Source organism: Rhincodon typus, chromosome 5, assembly GCF_021869965.1.
Source record: "Rhincodon typus isolate 14 chromosome 5, sRhiTyp1.1, whole genome shotgun sequence".
Taxonomy (NCBI): Eukaryota; Metazoa; Chordata; class Chondrichthyes; order Orectolobiformes; family Rhincodontidae; genus Rhincodon; species Rhincodon typus.
Window position 1 is genome coordinate 51,574,335 of NC_063336.1, and position 12,109 is coordinate 51,586,443.

The window sequence follows — 12,109 nt, forward strand, 5'->3', positions numbered from 1 at the left end:
GGGAACCTGTGGATTTACTTAGATTTCCACATCTAATGTGCCATATCTAATGTTATTGCTGCAACACATTGGCAAGGGTATAAGATTGGCCTGCTAAGAGGAAACAGACAGTAAGTCTTTTAAAAGACATGAGTCTTTTTTTTTGGTTGGCAAGATGTAACAATTGATGTGCTACAGGCATCGGTGCTGGGACCTCAACATTTTACGATTTATGTATATGATTTGGTTGAAGGTATGGTTGCTAAATATGATGATCTAGAAAGAATAGGTAGAAAAACAAGTTGAGAAAAGGACATTAAGAGACTACAAGGCGATGTAGATGGCTTAAATAATTGGGAAAGACAAGGCAAATGGAATATAATATGGGGAAATTGTCCATTTTGGCAGAATGAATAAAAATGAAGCTTACTATTGAAATGGTGAGAGATTGCAAAGCTCTATGAGGCTGAAGAATCTGGATTCCTAGCGCGTGAATCACAAAAGGCTAGAATGCAACTACAGGAATTAATTAGGAAAGCTAATGTAATGTTAATGTTTATTGAAAGTAGAATTGAATACAAAAGGGGATACTGTGTAGAAAATTGATCTCCATGTTTTTGGAAGGACATAAATGGACTGGAAGCAGTTCAGAGAAGAGTTATTGACTAATTCATGGAATGGGTGGATTGTCTTATGAGGAAAGGATGGACAGACTAGGGTTGTATCTGCTGGAGTTTAGAACAGTAAGTGGTGACTTCAATGAAACATATAAGATCCTGAGAGGTCTTGACATGGTGAATGCGGTTTGAGGATGCTTCCATTTATGGGAGAACTAGGGACTACTGTTTAAAAATCATGGGTTGCCCATTTAAGAGTGACGTAAGTTGACATTTTCTCTTTAAGATAGACATATGTTTTTGAAACACCCTACCTCAAGAGGCACTGGAAACAGAATATTTGGAGATTTTTAAGGGAGAGTTAGCTAGATTCTTGGGAAGAAAGAGTTTGAAAGGTCATGGGATGTAAATGGGAATGTGAAGCTGAGGTTACAATCAGAGCAGGCTCAAGGAGCCGAATGGCCGACTCCTGTTCTAACTTGTATGCTTATGCGTCATAAAACACAATAGCATCATCTACTGGTACAAAGCTGGTCTTACTTATTGTTCCAATGTTCTTGTTTACTTGACCATCTTTCTGCCTTTTTTCTAGTTTTAGACCTTTCTTTCATTCTTTTTTGTGTCTAGTTATATTTTTATGTTCTTATTTTTTCTTTGTGATGAATGACTAATGACTTACCGGGTGTTTGATTTTAAAATGTCTCACTTGATCATTTAGTCCCAAGTCATTCAAAAGCCCAGAAAGAACAAATGAAATAGATTAAGGACCCTTGTACAAAACAATCATGGTCTCTAGTGTCCCCTACCCCATATGTCCTGTTCTTCTAATCTCTATTAACTCCTTCCTAATCCAATGGGATATTTTGTCTTGCATTTATATGTATGGAAGTAAAACAAAATATCCCAGGTTTGTGTCATTAGTAGTGCTGTTAGTAATCTGGTTTCTACTTGCTGTGTTGTGGAGGACAGAGTTTTCACTATACAGGAGAATTGTTTTCTAAATTCACAAGTTGAAAAGTGGGCTATTTCTTTGATCAACCATCAAGTCCAATTGTTTCTTCCATAATTTCAATTAACACTTCAACTGTTACTTAGATGAACATTTGTAACATTCATTCCTATCTGCTTCAAAAGGAAAAGTTTTACTATATACCCTGTCTCTTTGCCCTTCATATTTTAGTTATGTCCCCATCAGCTTCTCTGCTCGAAGGAAAATAACCCCGATCTATTTGGCCTCTCTCATAGCTGAAATGTGCCAGCCCAGGCAACATTCTGGTGAATCTCTTCTGGACGCTCTCCAGTGCAGTTATGTCCCTCTTATTACAGTGATCAGAACTGCATGTAGTACTTCAGTTGTGTCCAAATTAACTTCTAGTACAGTTCTATTATAACCTCTTTGATCTTGTATTCAATGCCTGGACTAATAAAGGCAAGTGTCCCTTATGCCTTCTTAACCATCCCATCTATCTGTCCTGTTGCCTTTAAGGATCTTTGGCCATGCATACAAAAGTTCCACTGATCTTTTTAATTCAAAGGATCCAACTATTCAATGTGTATTCCCTTGCCTTGTTAGTCCTCACAAAATGCATCTCCTCACACTTTTCAGGATTAAATGCCATTTGCCAATGTTCAGCTCACCTGATCAGTCTGTCTATGTCATTCTGCAGTCTATGGCTTATTTTGTCACTATTTAACACACCGCCAATTTTTGCATCATCTATGAATTTACTGATCAAACTTCCTACATTCATATCTAAATTGTCAGTGTTCACTACAAATAGCAAGGGACCCAACACTGAACCCTGCGATAAGTCATTGGACGCAGGCTTCCAGTTTCAAAAACAACCTTGGAAAATCACCCTCTGCTTCCTGTCACCAAGCAGTTGGATTTAATTTGTCAAAATGCCCTGGATACCATGGATTCTCAACTTGTTTATCAATGTCACATGCAAGAAATTGTCAAAAGCCTAGAAATAGAACCCAGAAACACTGCAGGAAAGGAAATATATTTCCAAGTCAGGATGGTGAGTGCCTTCAAGGGGAACTTGTATGTGGTGATATTCCTACATATCTGATATTTTTGTTCAGTTTAATGGTGGTAGTCTTGGTTTGGAAGTTGCTGTCTACACAGACTTGGTGAATTTCTGCAGTGCATCTCTTCCACGGTACATACTATTGTGATTTTCTCACCATAGAATTAAGACCCTTGTCTTCACCAACTGTACCCTGTGAGCTACCCAAAATTATGTCTCTTTCCCAAATCCATATTGGGTATTCATACCTCAAACATTAGTAAGTCTTGGAGTTCAGCCGATAGATCATAATATTGCCATCTGTTAAATGTATAAATGCAAACAGCTTGAATAGATGGCTAAGCTTAGAATGAGGTAGAATTTATGGTACAGAACCAGGCCATTCAGACCAATTCCTCCATGTCAATTGCTTCTTCTTTACATAATCCTCTTCACTCTTCACTTCATCCATTGGCCTCCATCAGCGTAACCTTCTACTTCTTTCTCTCTTAGATAGAGTCATAGAGATATACAGCGCAGAAACAGACACTTCGGTCCAACTTGTCCATACCGAGCAGCTAACCTAAATTAATCTAAACTCAATTGCCAGCATTTCGTCCATATTCCTCTAAACCCTTCCTATTCATACACCCATATAGATGCCTTTTAAATGTTGTAATTGTACCAGCCTCCATCAGTTCCTCTGGCAGCTCATTCCATACACACACCACCCTCTGCGTGAAAAATTTTCCCCTTAGGTCCCTTTTAAATCTTAACCCTCTTAACTTAAACCTATACCCTCTAGTTTTGGACTCCACTACCTTGGGGAAAACACCTTGATTATTCACCCTACAGATGTCCGTCATGATTTTATAAATCTGTATAGTGTCATCCCTCAGCCTCTGATGCTCCAGGGAAAATAGCCCCAGCCTGTTCAGCCTCTCCCTATAGCTCAAACGCTCCAACCCTGGCAATATCCTTGTAAATCTTTCTGAAACCTTTCGAGTTTACCAACATCTTTCCTATAGCAGGGAGACCAGATTTGAACGCAATATTCCAAATGTGGCCTAACCAATGTCCTGTACAGCTGCAAATGACCTCCCAACTCCTAAACTCAATGGACTGATTTGATAAAGGTAAGCATTTCAAACGCCTTCTTCACTACTCTGTCCACCTGCGACTCTACTTTCATGGAACTATGCACCTGCACTCCAAGGTCTCTTTTTTTGGCAGCACTCCCCAGGACCTTACCATTAAGTGTATAAGGATTGCCCTGATTTGCCTTTCCAAAATATAGCACCTCATATTTATATAGATTAAGACCCCATTGTACTCTGAAAATAACCTTCTTCACTATCCACTACACCACCAATTTTGGAGCCATCTGCAAACTTACTAGCCATACTTCCTAGATTCACATCCAAATCACTTGTATAAATGTCAAAAAGCAGTAGACCCAGCACCAATCCTTGTGGTACGCCGCTGGTCACAGGCCTCCAGTTCGAAAAGCAACCCTCTACCACCACCCTCTTGTCTTCCAACTGTTTTTCAATTTATTCATTCATGGATTGTGAGCATGCAAATAACCCTCAAATAGCCTTTAAAAAGGATGCAGTGAAATACTTTAGATTCACAGTTTGGTCAGACCAGATAAGGACAACAGATTTCCTTCCAGGTAGAAATCTAGCCATTTTTTAGTTATCATTACCAAACTAGGTTTTTATATTGGATTTATATAATTAACATAAATTCTGCAGCTGTCATGATGGAACTTGGAATTTGAAAGATTAATCAGGGCCTCCAAATTATATTGGCTAACTACTATGTTTCCATAAACCAGAAAATGTATCCTTGCTTGTGATGCTAATATTTTATGAATGAATTTAAATATCCTCAAAATCTCCCCAAAGGAGCAAGTTCTACATTCTAACCATTCCTCTTGAATTACCATTAGATTTAACACTGTGGGAGATTAATTAGGAAACTTAAAGAAAATAAAGTGACAAAATATGGATTGTAAATGATACCTATTTTTCCTTTTTACAGGTATCAGAGGTCCACCAGGTTTACCTGGACTGAGAGGTCCACCTGGTGTAAAAGGTGCTACAACTATAGGACCTCCGGGCATGTGTGGACCACCCGGTCAGACAGGAATGCCAGGACCATCCTATGCAGGACAGCCAGGAACATCTGGAATGCCAGGAAGAAAGGGCGAAAGAGGAATCTGTGGGCCAACTGGTGACATAGGACCTCAAGGACAACCAGGACTTCAAGGGTCTCCTGGACCTGTAGGTTCTCCTGGAGGTACAACAAAAGCCGTGGATGGTGAGGCAGGTCCACAAGGACCTCCAGGATCTGCAGGATCAAGAGGTGAACATGGAATCTTTGGGGAACCAGGATATCCGGGTCTGTGTGGAGAAAAAGGTGATGTTGAATTTGGCCCTCCTGGCCTTACAGGACCAAAGGGATATCCAGGGCCACAAGGTGAGCCAGGAACTCTTGGCAAAATATTTGCAGGTCTACCAGGCATTCCTGGTATTCATGGTATTTCAGGAGAAAAAGGCGAAAGTGGAGAACACGGTAGACCTGGAGCTGCTGGTTTACCTGGTGAAAGAGGCTCAGAGGGGCCTCCTGGTATATCAATTTCAATGCCAGGAGCAGATGGGAAACCAGGACTTCCAGGGCTTCCTGGGAGCAAGGGTTCTCCAGGTCCACAAGGTGTACCAGGTATTCCTGGACCACCAGCTATTGGAAAAGCAGGTTTGCCAGGCCTTAAAGGTGAACCTGGTCCCAGAGGTATGGATGGCTTTCCTGGCGAGAAGGGTGTTCGAGGAATAGATGGAGAATCTGGTATCGCAGGATCCACAGGGGTATCAGGGCCAATAGGACCAGCAGGTCTGCCAGGTACTCCAGGCGAAGACGGTAATCCAGGACCACCAGGAGAACCTGGCAATATAGGCCTGCCAGGAATTCCTGGATTACAAGGTGACGAAGGACCAACAGGTGCTCCAGGAAAATCAGGAATTCTAGGAGAAGAAGGTATCCCAGGATTACAAGGAAAAGAAGGGCCACCTGGCCCACAAGGTGATAAAGGACCCATAGGTAGACCTGGTGAAGTTGGTATACAAGGCATTCCTGGCTTTCAAGGACCACTGGGGATTCAAGGTAATTATGGAGAAATGGGACCTGCTGGCAAAATAGGGGAACAAGGTCTAAATGGGTCTCGAGGTCCTCCAGGACAGAAAGGCATGAGAGGAGATCCAGGAAAGCCAGGTCCACCAGGCCTTTCCAGCCCTTTCATATCGGGAACCCTTTTGGGAGAAGGTATGGAAACATCCAGTGATGCAAAACTGCAGGGACCTCCAGGTATCCCTGGTCCACCAGGCCCACCAGGTTTACTGGGTCCCCCGGGCCCACCAGGAGAAACTGTAATCCAATCAATACCAAATCCTGATCAAGGTTTTAAAGCCATTCTCACTACACCATATTCTACAACAGGAATGCCAATAGTTTTTGACCGAATACTGTACAATCAAGCCCATGTCTATGATCCAGAAACAGGAGTTTTCACATGTCGAGTACCAGGCATCTACTATTTCTCCTATCACATCCATGTCAAAGGCAAAAGTGTTCAGGTTGCACTGTATAAAAATGGTGAACCAATTCTATACACATATGATGACTACAATGAAAAGAAGATTGATCAAGCCTCAGGCAGTGTTGTGTTACAGTTACAGGAAATAGATAAAATATACTTACAGTTGCCCTTCCAGCAGTTTAATGGATTATATTCCTCTGATAAAATGCAATCATCCTTCTCAGGATTTCTGGTTCACCAAACAAATTCATTGAAGTAGGGAGACTATCAGCTAATGATAAAAGATATTTCATTGTAAATCATTTTGAAAAATAACAACAGATTTTTGATCTTGGAATAAAATTTACTTTAAAAATATGCAGGAATGCAAAAATGGACATATCAATAAATCATCAAAATACCATTTAACAAGCAGCTTGTATATCTGATCACCTTATGCCTTTTCACTGGAGCTAACTAGTAAATGCATTGATTTTGAACAAATGTCTGTCTGCAGTCTGTATTTGTGCTCATTTGCACGCTATTTCATGCATTAAAGATATTCATCAGAAAGCTGTCAAAAGCAAAACTTCTGTCACCTCTGAGAGGATGTCATGGGGTTCCTGTGAAAGCTAAATTCCATACTAAAACTCATACCAATGCAAGAAAATATATTTGCATTTTATTGCATTCTTAACATGTGAATATTATTCTCTGTTATTACAAATATTGAACAGGCTTTTAATGTCTACAGTTTCATTATGAGAGGTTTCTATTTTTATCCATAAATTTCATTGAGTGTCTCCATAATATTATATTCAAAACAAAATGGGTTTCTACTTCCCTTTTGAAAATTAATATTACAACACAAATAAAATTTCATGGTTCCTAAAGTCAGGTTCGCTGCTAACCTGTGGTTATATCAATTCAATTCTATCTTCAGTCATCTTTTACACCAAAAACAGGAATTTTCTGCAGCCTTTGGGGGATTACTGCCAGACTGAAATGGGGGTCTGAAACTTATACAAAGTGGGAAACAATCAATCATCTTGAATTTCCTAGAATTAGCCAATTAGTGACCAATTAGAGGACAAGAACAAGATGGCAACTGGGTTCACAAAGAAAGCCCTTCGATTTGAAAATAGCAGTAAAGTGCCATGGCAGGGGTATGAGGGAGAAGGAACACCAAAAAATCTCTCTGAGCTATGAAGAAAACCTGAAGAGGCCAGAGTTGTCTTCTTTAGAGCAATGATGATTGAGATGAGACCTGAAAGATGTGTATAAGATTGTAAGGGGCATAAATAGCTAGATAGAATGGCACTTTGTCTATTAATAGAATGGTCAATAGCCAAGGGTCATAGATTTAAGCTAAGAAATAGAAGGCTAAGAGGAGAGCTGTGGAGAATTGCTTTTCACCAGAGGGCAGAGGAAGGCTAGAACTCACAACATGAAAGGTTTTTTTTTAATTCACTCAGGGGAAATGGGTATTGCTGGTTGGGAAGTATTTATTGCTCATCCCTAATTGTCCTTGAAAAGGCGGCTGTGAACTGCCTTCTTGAACCCATGTATTACACCCATAATGCCATTAGGAAGAGAATTCCAGAAATTTGATCCAGAGATACTGGAGAAATGGTGGCATATTTCCAAGTCAGGATGGTGAGCGGCTTGGATGGAAACTTACACATGATGGTGTCCCTATGTATCTGCTGCCTTAGTCTTTCTATATTGGAGTGGCACGGTGGCTCAGTGGCTAGTCCTGCTGCCTCATAGTGCCAGGGACTCAGGCTTGATTCCAGCCATGGGTAACTGTCTGTGTGGAGTTTGCACATTCTCCCAGGTCTGCATAGGTTTCCTGTAGGTGCTCTGGCCTCCTCCCACAGTCCAAAGATGTGCAGTTTAGGTGGATTGGCCATGCTAAACTGCCCCATAGTGTTCAAGGATGTGCAGGCTAGGATTAACCATGGTAAAATGTGGGGTTACGGGGATATGGTAGGAGGCTGGGTCTGGGTGTGATGCTCTTTGGAGGGGTGGTGTGGACTCAGTGTGCCAAATGGCCTCTTTCTGCACTCTAGAGATTCTATTCCATGATTCTATGAAATAGTTGTAGGTTTGGAAGGTGCTGTCTGAAGATCTTTGGTGAATTTCTGCAGTGCATCTTGTAGATAGTACACATTGCTGCTACTGAGCATTGGTTGTGGAGGGAATGGATTCTTGTGGATGTGGTGCCAATCAAGTGGGCTGCTTTTTCCTGAATTGGGTCAAGCCTCTTGACTGTTGCTGGAGCTGCACTCATCAGCTAAGTGGGGACTTAACTTGTCCCTTGCAGATGGTAGACAGGCTTTAGGAGTCAGGAGGTAGGTTACTAACTGCAGGATCCTCAGCTTCTGACCTGCTCTTTTAGCTAAAATATTTAAATGGTGAATCCCCAAGACTCACCAACCTATCTCCAAGGTGTTGATAGTGTGGGATTCAGTGATGGTAATGCCATTGAATGTAAAGGTGCAGTGGTTAGATTGTCCCTTATTGGAGGTGGTCATTGACTGGCATTTGTGTGGCACAAATGTTACTTAACTCAGCAATCCGTGGCTGAGGAGGTAAATTAAGGACATTCACAGTTAAGTCAGAAACTCTCATAACATTTAGGTAGTATTTCGATATTCGCTTGTCTTGCTATAGTCTCCAGGGTTACATGCCAAAAGCTAGAAAATGGGACTCGTGTAGTCAGATCATCATTGATGGGTGTAAATACAATGGACCGAATGGCCCCCTTCCGTGCTGTAAGAGGTTGCGTGTCTATGAGTCAATTAAAGGTAGAAGGGTGAGATCTCATATCCTCGAGAGGGACGAGGAGTTGTGGGCCAGTGTGGTGGTTCGCAAGTGACAATCACTCTGGCCAATCACACAGGGAGGCAGTTTGACCAACAAGGGCCTGGCAATTCACAAAGCCATGGGCTCAGGAGGTAAACGGAGAACATTATCAGCTATGCAAAGGGAATGAATAGTAATGGGGCGTGGGGAGGCTGAAAGACAACTGAGGACACAGGGACAGCAGATAAACATGAAGGATGGGGTGGTGGTGAGGTGTCCATTCTACATCTTAGTCACAGCCTGCAAGTCACTTACAAGAACACAAAGATGATATCTTACCATCTTCAATCCAAACACAACTGAGTAAGAACGAGACAAATTAATCCTTTTTTTGCCTGGGGAAAACCACACAGCTTGGAAAATGTTTATTTTTCTCATTTCACGGAAGTTTTTTTTTGAAATTAGATGTATGAAAATGTTTCACCTGGGGAAAGGAACTAGTTCAGAAATTGTTAGGAAATAGATTACCTCAATGTAAAGGTTTTAGTTGAAAACTTCAGATCATATTTATTTGGGTAGATGTCAGTAGGAATTTTTCAAAGTTGAGAAAATGTAAGTTTGGTTGTGTGAATACTCTATGAAATAGCTTGAAATAGTCAAACTCTCAAAACCAGACATGAAAAGAAATAGTTAAGTCAAATCCATCGATGTGACATAGGAAGGAATTGTCTCTGATATTTGAGTACTGTAAAAGGGTGCTTTTGGGACAGATGGGATATTGTATATTTTATTGTGTGTTGCATTTTTTCACATTTTGTCACATGTAAATAGCTTGGTTCATTCTGTTTTATATCAGCCCAAGTCTACCTCAAAAAAACGCAGAATACTGCAAATGCTGGAAAAATGCAATGTTAACAAAGTGCATAAAGACTCAGCAGGTCTGGATGTGGAGAGAGAAATGAAGTTAATGTTTCGAGTTCAATACAACTCTTCTTTGGAACTGAAGAAAGGTAGAGATGTCACTTTTTATACTGTTGAAAACGGTGGCGGTAGCAAGTCAAACTGAAGAGAAGATCAGTGGAAGGTTAGAGGGTGAGTGAGATTAGAGATCGCAGGTGTCACAGAATAAAAGGCAACGGGAGTAGTGATGGTTGTAGAAATGGGAGCTAGATCCAGAGTATGTGTTAAGTGTAACTGTTAACAGCAGAATATAGTCGCTTCTGCTTTTTATATTTTAGCATGCAAATTTGAAGCCAAGGAGCTACATTGTGCATACCACCAGATGGGGCTGTAATCTAATCCTGCATTTGGGTTGAATTTTTGAGAAAAATAAAATGGAGACTATAATACCAACAGTATTAATTGTACAGATAAATTCTGATCACTGCCTCCAAATTGGTATTTCTACATCCAAATGTTATTGAGTCAAACAAAAAGAGAAATTGCCTGAGAAAGTCAGCATCTGTGCAGAGAAAACAAAAGTTAATGTTTCGAGTCGCATAACCCTGATCTCCAACAGCAACAATTTTTCTTTAATCCAAATGTTAGTACTCAGTCCAGACATTTGCACCTCGTTACAGTTTTTGTCTCGCTTTATTGAAATCATTAAGAATTACAATCAATCCTCGAAGATCTGAAGCTAATAAAGACATGCTGAAATAAAAACAGAAAATGTTGGAAAAACTCAGCAGGTTTTGGCAGCATCTGTGTAGAGAGAGAAAAACAGAGTTAAAATTTCAGATGTGATCTTTTGACAAAACTGGAAATGTTTGAGATGTAATAGGGGTTGGGTCGGGAGTAAGGTGACCTCTAAAGGAGGGGTCGTGATAGGGTGGAAGACAGGAGAGATTGAATGGTTAGTCCTTCAGGAATAAAGGAAATGGAGAAGGAGCAAGAACAAACAAGGAAACAAAACAACAGCAGCTGTGCTGTTGGCTGAAAATGAAACAAAACTGAAACAAGTGAGGAAAAGGAAACAAAATATGTCACAGAATTTTTGAAATTGCTGAACATCACTGGAATAGGGCTAAAGAAGAGATGTCAGCATGAAAGCAAGATGCAGAGTTAAAATACAGGCCACTGGTGTTCTGTGAAGTGGGCGATCGATCAGTGTTTGGTCTCCCAATGTAGAGGAAACCATATTTTGAATAACAAATACAATAAACTAGTTTGGAAGATGTGCATGTAAATTGCCATTGATCTGAAAGAGTGTTTCAGGCTTTGGATGGTGAGGAGAGAAGAGTTAAGGGGCAGGCGTCCTGCATTTGCTCAGAATATTGGCGTGGGAAAGGAATGGGGTGTTAGCGCTGACTCAGAAATTGACAAGGGTTTTAATGAGTGGACTGAAAGGAATTCTGAAAGGGGAGGAGAAAATGTGTTTGGTGTGGGATCATACCAAGTGTGTGGAAAATGATTTGTTGAATACAGAGATGGTGGGGTGGAATATGATGACAAAGGGAACCCTATCATGGTTCTTGGAGGGAGGAGAGAGTGTGAGAGCAGAAATATGGCAGACATTGTCCAGATTCCTGTCAACCACAGTGGGCAGTAAAATCCTTGGTTAATGATAAAAAATATATACCTCAGAAGCAATGCAGTGAAAGTTGACATCGTCAGAATTATATGAAGGAGATGTAGGACTAGAAAGATGGAAAGGATAGGACCTAGGCCCGAAACGTCAGCCTTTCTGCTCCTATGATGCTGCTTGGCCTGCTGTGTTCATCCAGCCTGCACCTCGTTGTCTCGGATAGGAGGACGTATAGTTGTAATAGTGTGGGAGTCAGAGCACTTACAATGAATATTAGTTGATTTCTCATTGTCAGAAATGGAGGGTAGGATTTTCCCAGGGTGGCAATCTCAAGCAGATTGCTATCTTGCCCCTTCTTTATTTACAACGTAGGGAGCTCCAAGATTCTGAGAGGAGATTCTGATCAGGGCTGTTTCAGAAATGCGGAGCTGTACTTTCATTCTGACAGTTTTATTTTCTGCCGTGCAGAACTGTTGGGAGATGGCAAACCATCCCTGTTTCCACAGGAGTTAGTCAGCTGCCAGATTCTAAAATGGAAATGTCCAGAACCACAGGCAGCCACTCTGTCAGCTGTTGGTACACGGTAAGT

The 12,109-nt window shown here is 41.0% G+C and overlaps 1 protein-coding gene across 1 annotated transcript; it reads left to right on the forward strand.

The window, feature by feature from the left end:
* The first annotated feature begins 234 nt into the window (after positions 1–234).
* On the forward strand, positions 235–6,472 carry LOC109919892 (collagen alpha-1(X) chain-like). Its single transcript, XM_048597027.1, has 2 exons — positions 235–268; positions 4,655–6,472. The coding sequence occupies exons 1-2, from the start codon at positions 235–237 to the stop codon at positions 6,463–6,465; spliced, it is 1,845 nt and encodes a 614-aa protein (XP_048452984.1). The 3' UTR covers positions 6,466–6,472.
* Positions 6,473–12,109: the final 5,637 nt, after the last annotated feature.